This window comes from Engystomops pustulosus, chromosome 2, assembly GCF_040894005.1.
Source record: "Engystomops pustulosus chromosome 2, aEngPut4.maternal, whole genome shotgun sequence".
NCBI lineage: Eukaryota > Metazoa > Chordata > Amphibia > Anura > Leptodactylidae > Engystomops > Engystomops pustulosus.
The window spans coordinates 230,666,739-230,687,198 of NC_092412.1; the positions used below are offsets into that span (position 1 = coordinate 230,666,739).

Below are 20,460 nucleotides of genomic sequence, written 5' to 3' on the forward strand. Positions count from 1 at the left end.
GCCCCTTACACACTACCATATATATGGCAGCTGTATAAACGGCAGGTAGCATACGGGCGCCAGAGGCACGGTACAGCAAGCAAACTTATACATTTGTGTGTCAGGAGCCCATTGTAATGTATTGGATTGATGGCTGTCTTATCACAGAAACTGGTGTAGAAGCACCAATAAGTTCCCTCCTTTGTCTTTTATGCACTCTAAAGGAATTATTGCCATTTATATAGCGCACACAGAGTTTTCCAAATTGGTCCCTGTCTCCAATGGGGCTCACAATCTAATCAACCTACCAGTACGTTTTGGAGTGTGGGAGGAAACCCGAGGCAAACACTGAGAAAACAAACTCTTTGCAGATGTTGACCCTGGGACCTGAACCCAGGTCCCTAGCACTGTAATGCTAACCACTAAGCAACCACGTTGCCCATATTTATAAAGACCTTAACCTATGTGCAGTATGCACCTAATATATGAGGAAGAGCAGGCATCTGGTTTAAAGAGAACCCGTCATGCAAAATAACCCCCCTAAACTAAATATATTTTCATAAACTGCCATTAGAGAGCATTGCCTCTATCCCTTCATTGTCCCTCTACATGCCTGTAAACCTAAGCAATGAGGTCCTAAAGCTGTATGCAAATGACCTGTGAAATGTCCAATGAAGCATTAGCATATTCAAGCTGTCCACTCTATTCATGAGTGGGAGGCACAGCCACACCCCCAGTGCATGACTGACAGCCTGTATAATGATGTGAGGCTGTATAATGATGTGCTTCCTGGTGCTGGTGGCCACACCCCCTGCAGCCTGTGTGTGTGTGTGTGTATAGGACAGGTACAGCAGCTCCAGGCAGCCATGTTACAGCAGAACATGTCAGATTCATGTGTAGCTGATGTCTGTGTCTCTCACCTGTATATTAGGAGGATGCAGCATGTCAGCAGATGCAGCACACACTAGCCATGCTTTACTATACATTACACACAGACATGAGCAGGGGGAGGAGAGGGGAGGGGTAACAGGGGTGACATCACTGCCTCTGACCATGTGACCAGCCTCATTTACATGATAAAAAATAGATGATTTTACAATGAATAATGTATGAAATAACTAGATAAAGGCTGGGATGGGATCCTTGTGAGCTGCTCCAACAGGTAGTAGTGACAGGACAAGTGACACAGACCTGATGACAGGTGTCCTTTAAGGAATACCAAGTTTTCAATTTCAAACCCTGCTGGATTGTGAACGCAGCTCTACAGTATAATACTGAGGGCAGGGTAACTATACAAATTTATATCCGAATACAAAGGTATTTACCGTATATATCCGGGCACAAGGCCAGGTGAAGGCTCTGCGATTGGCAATTCTAATGATGTAACCACATCAAGAAAACAAAAAAAAAAAGCTCTCACAAAATTCTTTTTATTATGTACAGTTTTTTTTTTCTCTGAAAAGACATAGAACTTTCTTCTTTTATACAATCTACAATCTAACAACATATACAGATACAATGTGCCTACAGTACATGCTGATTTCAAACAAATTACATTCAGAGCACTGTGGATTTATAGGAAAGAAAAATAGAAGTTGTGTCCGTTGTATGTGCCGCTTCTATGCAGATAAATAATACAAAAAAAAAATCATCTAACATTTTGTAGCCATTATAAAACCTATTACAGTGAATGCTTCTAATTGATTCAGTACCTGAATAAGTAAACACAAACTATTCTGTTCACATTCAATGCCAAGCAGTGTCAGATACAGTTTCATACCACGTCGTGATTGCCGATCTCTCGGGATCGAAATCCTTAAGAAGAACGTTCGCTTGGTTTAGGTTTTGCAGTACATTGGTCAGTGCTCACTTTACGGCAGTAGATGGACAACACAATAGGTGTGAGGATTGTATCAAAGCATTTGGAAAAAGAGGATTGAAACATATTGTTGGTATAAGTTTAATTTTGGGGAGACATTGATCAAGTATTTTACTCAACGGCAAAGGTGCACAAAACAAATACCCATCATGGTCAATGGTCTGTGGAAAGAGGAATGGAGGTTGCTATAAATCAGGATATTCACCTTCTGTTATACAACTACATGGGAATCCCATGTGAGCAGTTTTTAAAGTCTAAATATCAATCGGTTGCCCATTATTTCAGAAGGATGGTCTTAGGATAGGACATACAATCAGCCACTTGGACTGATCCTGGTTACGTTGAAAAGTAATATCAGGGGTCAGCTCAATGATCATATATTGATGGTCTACTGCGATGACCAGTCATCAATATAAAGTTTTGGAGGCTCCACCAAGTCATGGGTAAATATAAGGCCAGGCCACATTGGTGGAGGGTGGAAACCCAAAGTTCACTAGAAGAATGGGAGCCGAGCTGTATTACCATATACGTGTACTTTGTGCCTAGATGAACATGGTAAAAAGGGACAATGGTTTTGGGGGTCAATGTAACAGGCTTCAACATTTAGAAATACCCTCAGTCCTGTGTCTACAGTTACATCTATTTTATTGAAAGGATAGGAAAAAACAAAAAACATTTTCTTAAAAAAACAGCACCACACCTGGTATTGCTAACCAGCACTAATACCATAAATAGAATCAACTTGCAACACCAAACAGATCCTTTTTGGGGGGGAATCGGTGAACACAGCAGCCATGTCATAGTTCGCCTGCAGGAGCAATAGGTCCCCTGTTCAGCAGGACTCGAGACTGTCCTACTTTGGAGGAGCACGTGTTATTCCTTGGCACCCCCCAAATCACAGAAAGGGGAATGGTTCTGCTGGAGGGGGTGTGCATACAGTAATTACTGCACGGTCTCCTCCATTCTCCAGAAGCCAACAGGACACAGGAAGTGTGACCCGCACAGACTTTAACAGGGTAAGTACTCTATGGATGACCCTATATTGGGTCTTAAAATTTAGCATAAGTGGTCAACCCCTTTAATAATTTTATTTGCATTGATGTCAGAATATCCAGTAATATATGACAGTAATTCAAGTACATTCCTATCAGCATGTAGGGAGGGATTGTCACCTTTCATTAAACAAGGTCTTAAAATATTCCTTTGGCGACACTTAGAACTTTCCAGATTTTCAAACTTTGTTCTTAAAAGGAGGTTTCCGCAGAATTATAGCTTGCATGTGAAAAGGTGATAAGTTTAGGCACAGAGACAACCCCCTTAGCCTTAACCCCCTTAAACCTTGTCATTTAGCACTCTAATATAATCACTGGGTATCTTCCTCATAATAAGAGCAGATTTGCTTTAGAGCTCTGTTCACATTGGGATTTTGGTAGATTCCATTATGACAGCACTGGAATTGGAAAACCAAAAGGACCCTAGGTAAAGACATGTTCTGAAAAATTAGTTTATAAATAGTTAATACATGGGGCATCAAAGCCAACATTGACAACTTTCTACAGTATCTACAGTCTTCTCCGACTGATGGTAAATGGGGTGGAGATGAAGGCTAAAAACATGTCTGACAATCATAACAAATTATTTTTGCCATTTGTAAATGGGATAAACCGTAGATGGGGCTGAGGTGAGCAAATATTGGGATAAGAAGATTTTCAAGAGATAGATCCAGCACGAAGAGAATCACACCATCCCTGAGGTGATTTTTTTCTGATAAAAGCCATATAACCCAAATAACCATTTTGAAAAAAAATTACTTTCAAGTAAATCTCAATTTTCTCACCTCACACCTTCTTGGGCAAATTCACAAAATGGAGTGTAAAATTGGCGTATAAAACAAAATCACAGCTTTTTTTCCCTCATGATTACAAAAAAAAACAAACCACAAGATCCCAAATCCAATCCATGATCATTTGTTTTATAATATCTTCATCAATAATCTGGGGCAGAGCTTACATCGAAAACAAGGAGGCGCAATTTGAGGCTATTTGCCTACAGTGGGGGGGGGGGGGGGGGGCCATTAAAAATAAATTCCCATAATAGATTTTATACATTCGGTATGTGATTTGCGAATTTGTCATGTAATATGTGATTGGTGGGAATTACTGGTTCAATATATACTTGTTTTAGTGGCCGAGGTAATGAACTCCATGTGACGAGGCCTACTAAAACAGGACATGGATTCCACCCCTTCTAAATTTCCATATTATGAACACAGGATACTACTAGTGCCCGCTCCAATTGCTATGACTGATTGTCACATTAGATAAGCAGATTTCTACTTTAACCATTAGGGTGCGGTAACACGCAGCACTTTGATAGCGCACAGGGCGCGCCACAGCCTGATCACATATGGGTTTCTATGGAAACACATGTGATTGGTAACCAGCACCGAGTGTCTTCCATTTAAACAGTACAAGACATTGGGTGCGGGTTACCGATTGCATATGTTTCGAAACGCGTATGCTTTTTAAAAAACAGAATCGAAGCGCAACGTGTGACCGCAACCTTAAAACACGGTCAATCCATCTCCAAATAAGAACGTGTGACTGCTGCTTTAGTAACCTCAGTGGTGTCTTTGCCCTGAACATCCCTTTAATGCATGGGGTGTTTGAAAAGTCTCAGGACACCCTTTGACATCAGAAATGAAATGAGATATGACAGATCTGATACCCCAGCCAGTAACGGGTGAGAGGGTCCATCTTTTAGGCTTTGTCTGAAACATCTTCAAAGCTGCGATATTGGAAAAGGGCATGTTTTTCCAATGTGAAATTGGTCATGTGTCTTAGATATTGCTTCAATCAGATCTCTTTCGGTTCCAAAAAAAAAAAAAAAAAAAAAAGTTATATACACACAATATTTCGACATTTTGACATATTTCCTATGGTAGCTCAACACAGAATTGAAGGCACCAGGATCCAATTGTTGTGAACCTGAAAGAGAATGTACAGAGAATTTCTGTGTTGATAACTTTTGAACCAGAAGCAACAATTTTGGTCTTCTTTGATAGGCTACATGACCATTTTGCCATCTGATCCAATATGGCGGCCAGAGCCTAAAAGATTTCTCGTTTTTGTCATGGCGTTCCTGATATAATAGGATGTCCTGGGACTTTTGATTCACCCTGTATTGTTCAATATTACTTATAAGAAGGAGCTCCAAAACGGAAAAAACCCCAAAAACACAACATTCACTTTAAGGCCGCATTCACATGAATGTATGAAAACGTCCATTTATAACGGCCATCATTTCAATGGGCAATACAACCTTCCGTTGAATGGCCGCATTGTGGACCGTACCTTATTGTAAGTGAGCAGTATAAAAATATATTGTATTTATGTTATTTATGCCCCTTAGAAGTCTATGGGAACGCATACAATACGGGTTGCATACGTGCTGCATATGGTTGTGCACCGTATATACGTGCAGTACACTGAACTGGGAGGCGGTGCCTTCTGTCAGCCCACCGTGTTTTATATGGATATTGTACGGATACGGTGACACACGGATAAAAATCGTCACGTATATATGGATTCATAAGACTTTAACCACCCCTTCTACTTTCCATGTGTCTATTATAAAAACACGTACACATCGAGTAATACTGGCCTACTGCAAACACCTACGGCATGGCATTACACAAACATGGAAAACCTCTGTATACATGTCATTCTTCACACATGGCCATTGCAAACAAAGCTGCGGTCACCGACAACATAGCAAGACCAGGCGTGAAATATAAAAAAAAAAAAAAAAATATCACAGCATTTTTGAGTTTCAGGCATGGCGTGCACACAGGAGGGCTGCCGGCACAATGGTGGTCCTAAGCAGAGCTCAGTAGGATAAACTAAAATAAATATGGTCAGGTTGAGCGCAAAACTTCAGATCCTGCGATTGCAACAAGAAAAAAAAAAAAAAAAAAAAAAACCCTGACGGAATAAACCAAAATTAAATAACATAATAAGTGGTAAGTGGAAATCAGCACCAGAAACACATTTTATAAAGCGGAAAAAAACTTGAAGATCCTCTCCTATGATGAGTGGCACGTCCCTTGAACCAATCAGCAACCAACGCCACATGTCAATCACCCCTTCCGTGCACAGCGCCCTCTCGTGGATCTTGCTTATTGCTACAGGCGTTTTGGTTAAGTAGTTTAGTGTTTCGGTATAAAGCTTGTGAACAGTGGTTTGAACTTTGACTTGAATCATACGCGACTACAATCTACTTACGTATGGACACGCAACACAATGTCCTCATAGAAAATAAAGCCATTTTTGATCAAATGAATAGATTTGGAAGTCTGGGCTTCTCCCACTTACACTTCGGGAGGTGGGTCCTTGTTCGCCGCAGGCTGTGGCACTTGGTAAACCGTCTCTTCCACTGCACATGTCCCCGGCGTCACTTTGGGGGTGTCATATAGTACCTGTGCAGATGAGGAACTGTCTGTCCTAGATAAAAGTTTGTTGTACGTCCCTACTAGTACAGGAGCCTGGCTTCCCGCTCCCTTAAAAGTAGAAGTGGAAGGCAGGCATATGGCTCCGGCAGGATGTGCCGACATATCCATAATGATTGGTGTAGCATATTCCGGCCCGCTGGTTGGCAGTGGTTCTGCGTAGGCATGGTAAATGTCCTTGTCTGGGGAGTTGTAGGAATCCAGATCGGCATACCCGCCTTCTTTACCTTCCTCTGGTTTAAAGGTTGATCTCTGATGCAGAGTGCCAACTGCTCCCCCAACCAGAGGCTGAGCGTATTCTGCAAAAATAAGAAAAATGTTTCATCTATAAAGTTCATCTACCATCTAATGCAAAGCGCTGTGAAATTTGCTAGTGTTATATAACGATTTTTCTTATTATTAATGCGAATGATGAATTATAATATGCATGTGTACATGAGGCGTTTCCACCCACTCAATTACACAAACATTATAAATGCTGAACAGTGCCGATTTAAGTGGGATAGATAACTCACTACTAGCTGCAGCTCTGGGCTAGTGTTCCCCCCCACCCTTCTTCCCTTCTCCACAGACATGTAAGAGTAGAAATCATTCTCACTGTAATACTGACTTAAAGGGCACAACCATCTAAAGGTCCTTATTTTGCCCTAAATTTCTGCCTGGCAGCAAGATAAACAAAACAAAAAACCCAAACCCATATACTTAACTTTTTTTTAGAGCTTTGAGCAGCTACACAGTGAAGCCGCTGTAGTACATCGCTGTGCTTATGCAATGCCGGGTTGTACTAGTTGTACCAAATTGCCCTGTCAGGTTCCCTTAAAGGAATAGTGTCATCCTGACGTTAAAGGAAATATTATATTTGTACTCCATAGCCTCCTTCCTTCTAAAATCAACTTTTAAAATGATGCTTGCGAGCCTGAAAAGCTGCTAGAATGGGTGTTGCAGATTCACAGGCTGTTACACTGTGCAGGAGCACTTCCCTCTCACTGTGCGCTGAAACTTCCTCTGCTGCAGTGATACTACATCAGGCAGAGGGAGGGGGAAGCAGTTAATCTGCCTGTGAATCTGTAGCTCGGAGGGGCTCCGGTAACACCCCAGTAGCTTTCAGGCTCATTAGACCATATTGCTATGACTTTAGTTTAATTTTTTTTACATTTGTACAGTTCTCCATATCATAGTATCATATACTAAACCCAGCGTTTGTGTGTATGATGAGCAGGATTTATACAATAAAGGACTACTCCACCCAGCGTAGAGCAATACCTGCTGACATGGCGGTCATCTCCCTTGGTCTCAGGCGGCTGACTTCACAGCTGCTGTACCTCACTGGGGTCTCCTCGTGTTCTGCCGATTTGGCGGGGAGGAACTGCTTCATCCCTTTCCACCAGCCTACCGGAGATATATATGTATATACGGATCATATGGAGTGCTCCAGTCACATCATCCAGAACAATAACATATAACCCATGAATAAAATTGTAAAAATAGAATAAAGTTTAATCAGGTTATTATATATAAAAGTTAAAACAGCTAACAGCTGGAGAAACAATGACCAATATCTACATCCACAGTTCCTCACCTGCACGGTCCCAGTAAGGCAGGTCATATGTACCTTCTGTTTTCTTCTTTCTGATAATAAAAATCAAAAACACATGATTAGTGATTTTTGTTTGAAAAAAACAGCCCTTATACATTTCTGATTTAAAAACAATTTTTTTTTAATAAATTCAGTATTGCTTTATTTATTTATCTTTAAATTGTTTAACATCAGATTCTAATCTACATCAGATTCTAATCTTAAAGGGGTTGTCCAGAGTACAGGTGCTAACTTGCTGATCGGTGAGGGTATCGGTGGTGCCCCCATCAGATGGCAGAATTGGAGTCCGTGGCACCGCAAAAGAATGGAGCAGCAGGTCGCACATGCGCTGCCACTCCTTTTACTGTCTAATGTACGGAAGGCACTGATAGTTGATTGCGCTTGGCCATCTCTGAGAGCACCATAGAGATGAACAGAGCAGCAGGGCGGATCTGCAACAAACTGCTCTGTTAGTTTGGGGTACAACATAGATGTGAATAGGGGCTAACTTGTTGTGACTGGTCAACCCCATTACTTGATTTTTGGCCCTGTAATAGCCTCTTATATCCAGCAGGTGTCGCTGGTGTAGTAGATGTAGTAGAATTGTGTAGCGCAGGACCAGTTACGTCACATCTGTTATAAAACTACCAATTCCCAGCATGCTCTGACGCTCAAAGACAAACTGGCATGTCACGCTGGAAGACGTAGATTCACGAAAGCTGGGATGCCAAAAAGTTGCCAATTCGGTGTAGAGTGGGTATCCAAATTAAATTTAAAAATCACCCTAGTAGCCATTTATTACAAACTTGATCTCTGGACTTCTCACTACTCCACATTGCTAACAAATTTGTGTATAAAAAAAAACTTTATAGCAAACACTGAATTCAAATTATAATTAGATATGACAACCGCCTTGTTTGGTTCCAACAGCTCCACTCTCAATCATTGGCCGTCACTGGTATTGCAGGTCCAGTTCCTGCTTGCGTTTGAATCTCTGCCCTCTCATAGAAGTCTATGGCAACATTAAAAATACGAAAGCCAGACAGGTGTCATCCATGTGCCATTCGTAGTTATGGCTCTATCATATGACACTCAAAAGGGGCTAGGGTAAGCTATTGATAATTTGCTATTGATCATCATCAAGCTATTATCATTTGCCAATTATTTTATTCTTTTGCAGATTAGCAAAAACAAATTCAGATGATAATGTGGACAGATTTTACAGCTTAGAAACTCTAAAAATACTGAATATAACACAAAAATGCACAAGAAATCTGTGGTTTGTGGGCAGAGACAACAAATGTTCATGTGCATGTAGATATTTCGTCAGTACCACAGAGAATGTATTAGACCGGACTGTTAGAAGGCATCCTCATGGGATTTTCCCTTGATTTCTACCTCAGATATAGGTTTAGGCGGGAAAAATATCCCTCCTAAACTTGGTTGCCACCCTGCAAGGGTCATCCAGCCATTAGTCTGCTGTCACCAGGGGAAGATCAGCTCTAGCCCCAGGTGATAGCGAACCATTGGTCAATAACTGTGGTCACATGGTCAGGATTTTAAAATTTATATGCCGTATTTCCAAACGTCTCCGACCTATTTTCTCAAGACCTCCTGATCATCTGGACCTGCCTTTCCCTCTCTCCCCATATTTATGCCTTTCTAATTCTCATTATTTGTCATGGTCTTGTTTATGTACTTGAGTAAAATTGCTTTTGCAGTGAATCCATGCGTTTTACTCGCTTTAGGTTTATGGCCGAGTGAATTTTAGTCTTGTTTTTTTTTTTTTTTTTTACAAAGTCCTAATTTGTCAGGTATGAAATGAAGGCTGTGGCCAAGATACTTTATCCACCTAGGTTTTAGGTTACATAGTGTCATTTCTAATCCTATGAATAGTGAGGAGAACCCATGATCTGTCTCTGGCTCCATTCATTTTAGTGAACGGGATCACCACTTTCATGACTGGTGGAAGGCTCAGCGGTCGGGCAGCCACTAATAACGTGTTTTTCTCCCATCTGGTAAGGCCTCACGCACACGACTGTATGCCCGGCCGTATCCGATCAATATGGTCAAAGACAGAGCAGACTATCTTTTTGTGGCTACGTCTCAAAATGGTGAACGCTTGTGCTTACCGCAACAAGCCCAAGTGCCATAGCCTTCTATGAGGGAAGTATGTACAGCCTCAAACTTGCGGTTGCGGCCATACATACGTCCCCAGAAGATTGTGTGCATGAGGCGTTAAGTACAGGCGGTCCCCTACTTAAGAACACTCGACTTACATACGACCCCTAGTTACAAACGGACCTCTGGATGTTGGTAATTTATTGTACTTTAGTCCTAGGCTACAATAAACAGCTGTAACAGTTATCACAGGTGTCTGTAATGAAGCTTTAGTGTTAATATTGATTCTTATGACAACCCAACTTTTTTAAAATCCAATTGTCACAGAGACCAAAAAAGTTCTGTCTGGGATTACAATGATAGAATATACAGTTCCGACTTACATACAAATTCAACTTAAGAACAAACCTACAGACCCTATCTTGTATGTAACCCGGGGACTGCCTGTATAGGATAAATAGCGCACAGATTCCAGAAGGCATTTCCGAAAATCAACTGCATCACAACTGAAGGTAACTGTAATTCCCGTTTATGACAGGAATACACAAAACGTCATCGGTGCATGAGCAAAAAATAGTATAAAAGTTTGACCAACCTGTTCCTCCAGTGCCAGGCACAAACAAGCAGGACCACGATGCTGGTGCAGACCATGACTATCGCAGGGACCAGGATGGCTGCCAGGGGGACATCTGTAATCCATTAAAGACAACAACATAGCCGCTTACACACCAATCACAGAGCACATTCTTGTGTAGGTGGTGGAAGGAGTAACCTCTTCCCGGTCACCAGTGTAACAAAAGCAACTATTTCACACCTCACTCAGGATAACATGGAGGACAAAGCTTGTGCTCCCTGTATGAGTAATGACAACGCTTTTAAAGCTTTCTCCATGTTGGTTTCTTCAATGACGCAGAGTAACAGTAGCTCCGCTACAGAAAACTGTGTGCACTGATCATAAAGCAATGGCATATTCTAGTGATTACAATGACCCAACCATACGATATCCCTACAATGACCCAAAGATTGGGTTATGATTAGATTCTAATAATCAAAATCTAAGGGCTTCAGCAGTTTTTCTCCATTAATTTTACCGAGTGAACCCCTGCTGTGTGCCATGCCTGTAGGACCCATTACATCACTCTTATCAGGCACAAATTTTTACTTCACCCTGGTTGGTCAGATACAACAGGCCTAATTGCCATTTTTTAGGTATGGAGAAGACCAGCTTTGTGTTCTTTTATCATCATAATCGTGATCACAATATTAGAACAAAATTATAATAGAGCAAAATCTACAAAATGGCATAGAGGCATGTCAAGCTGTCAGTGCTGTCTCACCCAGAGGACGTTACCCAAAGTAGCCTCTCCTGGAATTTATATAGGGCTGCAGAAATTGTACTTTTACATACTCTGGAGACACAAGATCAAATCCATTGTAAATTGAAGTCTGAATACTGACAAGTCTACAGATTATGGGTATGTAAAAAATGCAAGGAAAACTTAGCCTGCAGAGAAATGTAAGGACTGAAAAAATATGAATGTACAACCCAAGTCCTCCTGGGAATGACATAGTTAAGGATGATCCATTGGCCGTGCCTTCTCGGGATGAGTCAGAACATTCCTGAGCCGGAGGCCGGGAGCTCACAGCTGACATAAGGCAGAAGGAATAAACTCCTAGCAAGCCCTGGATAGTAGGTGCGTCACACTACAAGCTCTGTACTGACAAACTACATGATCCTACAGATCCTACCACCCCATATAACGCTCTGCGCTATGTACCTTTGGTAATGTCTGGAGTCACCGTTGTGTTCTTTATCTCTGGCGGAGGGGTGGTCTTGTCCACTGGTTGGGGATAATGCTTGGCACGCGGCACCAATACTGGAGGCATAGTTAGTTTTGGAATTAGAGCTTAGGAAGAATAAAAATACACAGAGATTACCCTTTACTGCAGTAATGATACACATTTCACACCTTCACATATATAGAAATTTATTGTGTAAGAATTTTGAATAGTCTGATGAGACCAAAGCATTTAGGCGCCTGCTGTGGCCTTTCCACAGTCTACCAAGAACAGCGCCATACATGGTATAGTGCCTGTGCTTGGTATTACAGTTCAAGCACATTCACTTGAATAGGATGGAGTAGCAACTACAGCTTACTCACCAAAGGAAAAAAAAAATTAATGAAATACCTTCGCTTTATGAATGCTTAGCAGGAATCTGCACGAGGACACGTACTAACACCGTTTGGGAAATATATGGCCAGAGTTAATGTGGTGTCTCGGTGCTTAAAGGGGAACCTTACACCGCTCCATCTCCCAGTTTGTGTCCCTACAGAACATCCGGTTTGTGGGCCTGTGCCTAGGCAGAAGTTCCTGGGGATCATTGGCCAAAGCGGACTTTAGGATGATCATGAGAGATCATTTCCTTTGTTGCCCCAGGTGCAAGAAGAGCCCTCATTTGTGGATTTTGGTCACATGATTCCCAGAAAACAAGTAACGGAGAGAAGGGGAATCTGAGAACTTAAGTATGCTTCATTATTTTTCCACCCCAGCCCCATTCCTTTGGGGTTTTTCCAGATTCCTCAAAAACAACTTTAACACTGTTGCCATTAAGCAATGAGGATCTGGGCTCAAATCCAACCAAAACTGCACGGAGTTTAGAAGCAACTACCAAATCTCTTAGCCATTCTCAATTTACAAACAGGAGACAATTCAGACACAAATAATGGCTCCTACCAGGTATAAACTGGCACCCGAGCAACTCGACTTTGATAGCAATTTTCTGGTTCCAGCTCGTGGGTCTGATCTTCACAAACCTCGCCACTATGGGAGGTATAAGGTTGTTCCGGACTTCTTGGTAGTAGTCAGAGTTTGCTTGAAATATCTGAGAATGTTGGAAAAAAGGAAGCGATTCTGGAATATTAGAAATATACATAACTATAATGTACAATAAACTGCACAAAACAATATTCTACTGCTTCATTACATGTAATACGATCACCGCCATTTGACTTAATACAATGGGGCACATTTACTTACCCGGCCGCTGGAGTTCACCGAAAGTGCATTGTCCAACGATAATGCCCTGTGCTGCAATTCACTAGGTACTATTGTGCCCCTGATTATTCTGCATGTGTCGCTTCCCCGCTCAGGTCCGACAGAGTTAATCTTTTTAGCGGTGCATGTAAGTGTTTATGCTTGCGACAAAATTTGAATGTTAAATCCTGCGCTCAGTCCGAATCAGTTAGATCATCCAATGGCACGACCCCCTTAATTTGCGCCGCATGGAAGCCAGCGCAGCTGCGCCAAATAACGATCGCGTGTGCCAAAATCCCGGGGCAGACACTTGCTGAATACCTACGCAAGCCGTGTAATGCCTGAAAAAGGTGCAGAATCCGTTGAAAATTAGCAGAACGACCATTAGTAAATGAGCCCCAATGTGTTTTTTTTTTTTTTTTTTTTTTTTTAAAGTGACGATTCAGCATTAGTAAACTTCATTATTTTCTCAGACCTGTCAATCCCTAGGAATTTACCTTGTCTCTGTCAGTGTTCGGTTCTCTATAAATGGTCCACTTTAAGCCGTCGTCGCTGTACTCGATTTTATAAGATGTCACATAGTAGTTGTAGGCGGACATTGTGGATCCAGTGGTTATAATACCTGAAATATTTAATGTATTATATAATTAGATTTTTTTTTTATACTTGCAGTTAAAAATGGCTTCATTTGTGCTCACAAAATTCCATAATTCCAGTAGTAAGGGGAACAACAAAAGAGAACAACACCCTAAAGGGGATGTGTGGTTTCAATACATGAGTGCTATTGTTTGTGTAAATGTTATTGATTGGAAAAGTGTATTTTTTTTTTATAATATACTTTTTGTATCAATTTCCCAATGTTCTCTAGAACTCTGCTTGCTGTCATTATTTAGGAAGCTTCATTGTTTACTTCCTTTGGGTAAAAACCGGTCCACGGTCACGTGATGTCACACAGGTGCACGGCTCGCTATATCACACAGCTCTGATCACTGTAACGAGCCGTGCACCTGTGTGACATCACATGACCAGGAAGCCGGCTGTTATCTTTAGGAAGTAAATGATAAGCCATGAAGAATTGGTACAGAAAGTTTTTTTATGGAGTCAGATGTGCAGTAGCTGTTGGCAGAATTTTCTTAACTCTATTCAAACTGCCCACTGACGAAAGACGACAAAGGGCAGCAGTCCTGAGTCTACACTAAAATCTTTTGAAGTCTCTCTAGATCATATCATAGTCAAGTTTATTACACAAGTTTGCACGATTTTTAGTCAATAGAAAATTTGGGGAGAAAGAGAAATTTTAGCGACAATTACTGACCTGTGACTTTCGTCAGCTTATTCAGATCGACCTGCAGCCACTGCTGCTCGTTGTTGAAGGATGCGGCCCAGGCCGGCCCCGGCTTTTTCAGTCTGGCTCTCTCTGGCTTCCATATATGTATCTGCCCAGCATGGTCCGTCCATTCCAGGATGGATGAAGCGGTTATCTGAGAGTCAGGAATCACCCCATTCTCCATTCCCAGAAATCCATAGCAGCCTGTAGGGAAAAAAAAAAAAAAAAAAGTTTTACATTTACTAAAATAACAAAGAACTTTTGTTAACATCCACCAGAATACTGAGAGTCTATGATGAACATGTGAGCTGTAATGCTGAGACTGTCCCTCACCGACTCGTAGGTCAAATCCTAATGTCAATATTTTGATCTGACCTAACTTTTTTTTTAACCCCTTCGTGTCTATGCCATTTTAGACCTTTAGGACCAGGCCTGATTTTTAAAATTTGCCCTGTGTCATTATAGGAGGTTATAACTTTTTGACACTTTAACATATCCAGGGGATTTTGAGATTGTTTTACCGTCACACATTGTACTTCAAAGTAATATTCAAATTTTGATGATATCTTTTGTGTTAAGTTATGAAAAAAACTTAAATTTGGCAAAAATTTCTAAAAATTCTTCATTTTCATAGTTCAAAATGTTCTGCTTTTCAGGCAGATAGTCATAGCACCCAAGTAAGTTTATAACTAACATTTCCCGAATGTCTGCTTTATATCGGCATAGGGTTTTATGCATCTTCTCTCTTTTCTAGGTTGTTAGGAGGTTCAGAATTTTGGGAGCAATTTTTCTCATTTTTATGAAAAACGCCAAAACCCTTATTTAGAGGCACCTGCTCAGCTTTAACTGACTCTGAGAGGCCTAAACCCCATATATCATGCCATTTTAGAAACTACACCCCTCAATGTGTAAAAAATCAACTTTAAGAAGTATGTTAACCCTTTAGATGCTTCACAGTGGTTAAAACAAAATGGAGGTCTAATTTACAAGCTGTCATTTTTTTTAGACAATATATTAATTTTGGCCAAAAATTAAACCGTCACAATGTATTAAATTACAAAAAACTCCACAAAGTTTGATACCCAACGTCTCCCGAGTCAGAGGATGCCCCATATGTGGTGGTGACTGCTGTACGGCCGCACGGCCGGGCATAGAACGGAAGGAGGCGCCATTCAGAGCAGATCTGCAACGTCACATCTTACAGGCTATAAAATGTTTATTTTTTTGTAATTTGGACATATGGGGGATTATTTTTTTGTGGATGAGATCCAATTTTCAGGTACATTATTTACAGGGGGGCTCAATAGCCAATAATCAGATTTTATTAACTCTTTCTTGGTGATGGTTAAAAAAATCATTAATTCTTGTTTATGGTTTTTAGCATTTTTTTCCTCGGACATTCACTGTACCATAAAAATAATGTGTTATCTTTATTCTATGGGTCATCACGATTACGGCGATACCCCATTTACATGGCTTTTTTATGGTGAACTTGTTTTGCAGAATATAGAACTCATTTTGTGAGACATTTACTTGTTTTTGTATCGCCATGTAACAATGGGCAGAACATTTATATTTTTTTGTTTACAGCGCTGGTTTAGAGCTTATTTTTTGCAGGACAAGCTGTACTTATTCTTGGTATCATGTTGGGGTACATTTTACTTTTTGATCACTTTTTATGCACTTTTTATGCGGTCAGATGTGAAAATTTAATAATTTTTGTGAGGTTTTTTTTGTGTTTTTTTTTACGGCGTTCACCGTACGGGTTCAGTGACCATTTTATTTTATTTGACGGGTTGTTACGGACATTGTGATACCCAATATGTTGTGGTTTTTTTGGTGATTTTCACTTTTTTTATGTTTTATATGATTACTGCATGGGACGGGACTTAAGGGGACTTTTATTCTTTTTAAATAATTTTTTTTTAGTTGCACCTTTTTTTAAAACTTTTTTTTTACTGTTTTATTTTGTCCCAGGGTGGGACATGAACAAGTGATCATTTGATCACTTGTTCATTGTAATATGCTGCAATACTAATGTATTGCAGCATATGACATAGTCAGCCTATGCATTCTGCATAGGCTGACAGCTGCACTGTTAGATCGTGCACAGTGCACGATCCTAGCAGGCAGCTGCCATAGGCAGCCCAGGGGACCTGATCGTGCCTGTAGGTTGCCATGGCAACGATCGGCACCTCCGTGCCCTGCACGGAGGGTGCCGATCGTCGCGCCAATACACCATAGATGCCGCGGTCACTATGACCGCGGCGTCTATAGGGTTAAACAGTCGGGATCGCGATAGTCGCGATCCCGGCTGTTAATGCGGGATCCCAGCTACCGCGTACCGCTGGGATCCCGCGGCGATCGCAAGGGCTCAGCTTCTGAGCTCGGGCGATCGCCATGACGTGATTCTACGTCAAGGTGCGGGAACTACCCGCATCCTATGACGTAGAATCACGTCAGGGTGCGGGAAGGGGTTAAAGACTGTAAACCTAAAAAGAACGATTGGGACAGAAAAAAAAAATATAGGAAATGTAAAACACACCAAAATATATATATACTATAGATTTAATAAAATATAATAAAAATACATACCACTAGTCTTGAACGTGAAGAGCGTAGATGACAGAGAACCCCTTTAAGAAAAAAAAAGAAAAAGACAGGACTAATGATTTACCCCTTTAAGCATTTTAGGTAACAGGTTCTATACCAAATTTTAATTGTTATTGATTTGTCATTTCCCATCCATGTGAAAGGGGGTAACAATATGACTGGTGGGAATCCAATTGCTGGGACCTCCACCGTTCACAAGTTTATGCGTCCAGGTGCTGCATCAAGAAAAGTGACCACAGGACCAATATTCTGATCTCATCTGTGGGGTCCTAGCAGTGGGACCCCCAATGATCAAATTGTAATCCCCTATTCTGGGGACAGGGGATAACAATCAAACAAGTTACAACACCTTGGAAATCTACCATCAACATGCAGCATGATAAACCACTTACTCATAGATCCAGGCAAAGTGACTGCGGTAATCTTTTTGATTTTAGAAGGAAGGAGGCCATTGATTACTTATGTAACTTTTAAAATGATGACAATGAGCTACAAGTGCTCTGGGAGTTACCAGAGCTCCTCCGTGCTGCAGATTCACAGGCTGTTACACTGTTAAGGAGCACTTTCCCTCTTGCACTGTGTGCTGAAACGCCCTGCTGACGTGAAATTACAAGAGGCAAAGGGAGGGGGAAGTGCTGAGGGAGAAGGGAGTCATACACTGTAACAACCTCTAACACTACAACACAGAGCGGCTGTGAAAATAGCTCATTAGCATAATTGTAAAAGCTGATATTAGAAGGAAGGGGGCCATGGATAACAAATATAAGCCACAGTCACAGTGCCTGGATCTATCAGTGTCCCTGGTTTATCATGCTCAATTGTGATGGAAGATTTCCTTTAAGGACTTTCATAATAATGCTAATACTCACACTTTTGATGTAACATTGTTTGCCTGAGCAGTGTCGTAATATGCAATCCCATTACTTATGACAACACTTATTGGTCCTCCAAGGGCATTAGACACCACTCCGGCATGAATCCCTGCCATGCACAGCAACGATGTCTGGGAAATCAAACACAATGGATATAACATGTCAGCAAATATGACATATCTTCAATGTCAGCAAATTAGGACTAGACTGTGTTCACATGTTCTGGCCCAATCTCATATGCGTCTCAATAGAATGTATTAACTCAGCCTAAGCCAAATGACCAAAGACGCCATAATAGGGGGTTTAGTGCGACTGTTTTCATGCCCCCCCCACCCCCAAAGGGCCTGCAGGAGTGACAGTACCCACAACATGCCCTCCCACAGCACCATCCCAGGCCTCAATAGTGGATCAGTTCCTTGTGGGTCTTCAAGGGTACATACACACAGCCGTATGCCCACACGCAGCCTGGCAGGCATACCGCTGTGCGCTGGAGAGAGGAGGAGATGACCCCTCTCCCCTCCATAGAAAAAAGCGCTGCATGCCCTGCACACACAGGGAAAGATAGAGCATCCTGTATCTTTTCCCCGTGTACAGCCGCTGGACCGCTATTGCAATATATGGGGATGCATATGGGGATGCATATGGGGATGCATATGGGGATGCATATGGGGCCCCTCCCATCTACTCTTCCCCATGTCCCATGCATTCAGCTCTTAATGTCATGTGACCAGGGTGCTGTCATCCAAGGTCCTTTACCCATTTAGATTTACCCAATGTATGTATCTGATCACATGAAATCACAACCTCTATGGACTTTTGCTCCTCTCCATCCTCCATGGACCTTGCCGTTATTTCATTTGCTCAGATACATACATGGGGTAGACATGGCAAATGTAACTGGGTAAAGGACCTTAGTTAACATCACCCTGGTAACATGACCTGAAATGCCCAATGATGCAACAGAGCTCTCTCCACGTTCCATACCAGTGATGGCCAATCCGGTTCTTCTTAATCAGATGGTTCATAAGGCTCCGCTCACTAACAAGAGCCGGCTCTTCTGGTCCCTGAACGGCTTCCTATTAAATATACACTCACTGGCCACTTTATTAGGTACACCATGCTAGTAACGGGTTGGACCCCCTTTTGCCTTCAGAACTGCCTCAATTCTTCGTGGCATAGATTCAACAAGGTGCTGGAAGCATTCCTCAGAGATTTTGGTCCATATTGACATGATGGCATCACACAGTTGCCGCAGATTTGTCGGCTGCACATCCATGATGCGAATCTCCCGTTCCACCACATCCCAAAGATGCTCTATTGGATTGAGATCTGGTGACTGTGGAGGCCATTTGAGTACAGTGAACTCATTGTCATGTTCAAGAAACCAGTCTGAGATGATTCCAGCTTTATGACATGGCGCATTATCCTGCTGAAAGTAGCCATCAGATGTTGGGTACATTGTGGTCATAAAGGGATGGACATGGTCAGCAACAATACTCAGGTAGGCTGTGGCGTTGCAGCGATGCTCAATTGGTACCAAGGGGCCCAAAGAGTGTCAAGAAAATATTCCCCACACCATGACACCACCACCACCAGCCTGAACCGTTGATACAAGGCAGGATGGATCCATGCTTTCATGTTGTTGACGCCAAATTCTGACCCTACCATCCGAATGTTGCAGCAGAAATCGAGACTCATCAGACCAGGCAACATTTTTCCAATCTTCTACTGTCCAATTTCGATGAGCTTGTGCAAATTGTTGCCTCAGTTTCCTGTTCTTAGCTGAAAGAGATGCTCTTCTGCCTGGCTTGGTTGTAACGAGTGGCGATTTCAGTCACTGTTGCCTTTCTATCAGCTCGAACCAGTCTGCCCATTCTCCTCTGACCTCCGGCACCAACAAGGCATTTCCGCCCACAGAACTGCCGCTCACTGGATGTTTTTTCTTTTTCGGACCATTCTCTGTAAACCCTAGAGATGGTTGTGCGTGAAAATCCCAGTAGATCAGCAGTTTCTGAAATACTCAGACCAGCCCTTCTGGCACCAACAACCATGCCACGTTCAAAGGCACTCAAATCACCTTTCTTCCCCATACTGATGCTCGGTTTGAACTGCAGGAGATTGTCTTGACCATGTCTACATGCCTAAATGCACTGAGTTCGCCGCCATGTGATTGGCTGATTAGAAATTAAGTGTTAACGAGCAGTTGGACAGGTGTACCTAATAAAGTGGCCAGTGAGTGTATAATAGGGAGCCTCAGGCCAATCAGTCACTCCACACCATTCCACTTTTAACCTGATTTTATCTGGTTAAAGGGGGCGTGGCGAGCAGATTAGGGCCGGGCCATTAGGTGAGCCATCAGGGAGCCGGCTCGTTAGCGAACCACCAATCACTATTGCATACAGCAGCATTTCCTAGCAGTGAGACTTGACAATCAAGAACAAGGAGGCAGGCGCTCGGCAATTTCCATCCGCTCCATAGAGATTAGTGCAGCAGAACGGGCATGCACGGCCATCTGCTCCATTACTCTGACCCATCGGACCCCTCGTTTTC

The 20,460-nt window shown here is 42.0% G+C and overlaps 1 protein-coding gene across 1 annotated transcript in view; it reads right to left on the reverse strand.

Annotated features, from left to right (window-relative positions):
• Positions 1-1,393: 1,393 nt before the first annotated feature.
• DCBLD2 (discoidin, CUB and LCCL domain containing 2) overlaps positions 1,394-20,460 on the reverse strand; it is a 51,685-nt gene continuing 32,618 nt past the window's right edge. The window contains exons 6-15 of the mRNA XM_072138490.1: positions 17,908-18,041; positions 17,021-17,061; positions 14,414-14,629; positions 13,596-13,720; positions 12,799-12,946; positions 11,841-11,969; positions 10,658-10,751; positions 7,945-7,994; positions 7,629-7,754; positions 1,394-6,664 (exon numbers count right to left, since the gene is read on the reverse strand). Of these exons, the coding sequence (XP_071994591.1) occupies positions 6,228-6,664; positions 7,629-7,754; positions 7,945-7,994; positions 10,658-10,751; positions 11,841-11,969; positions 12,799-12,946; positions 13,596-13,720; positions 14,414-14,629; positions 17,021-17,061; positions 17,908-18,041 (1,500 nt within the window). The 3' untranslated portion in view covers positions 1,394-6,227. The remainder of the gene's footprint in view (positions 6,665-7,628; positions 7,755-7,944; positions 7,995-10,657; positions 10,752-11,840; positions 11,970-12,798; positions 12,947-13,595; positions 13,721-14,413; positions 14,630-17,020; positions 17,062-17,907; positions 18,042-20,460) is intronic.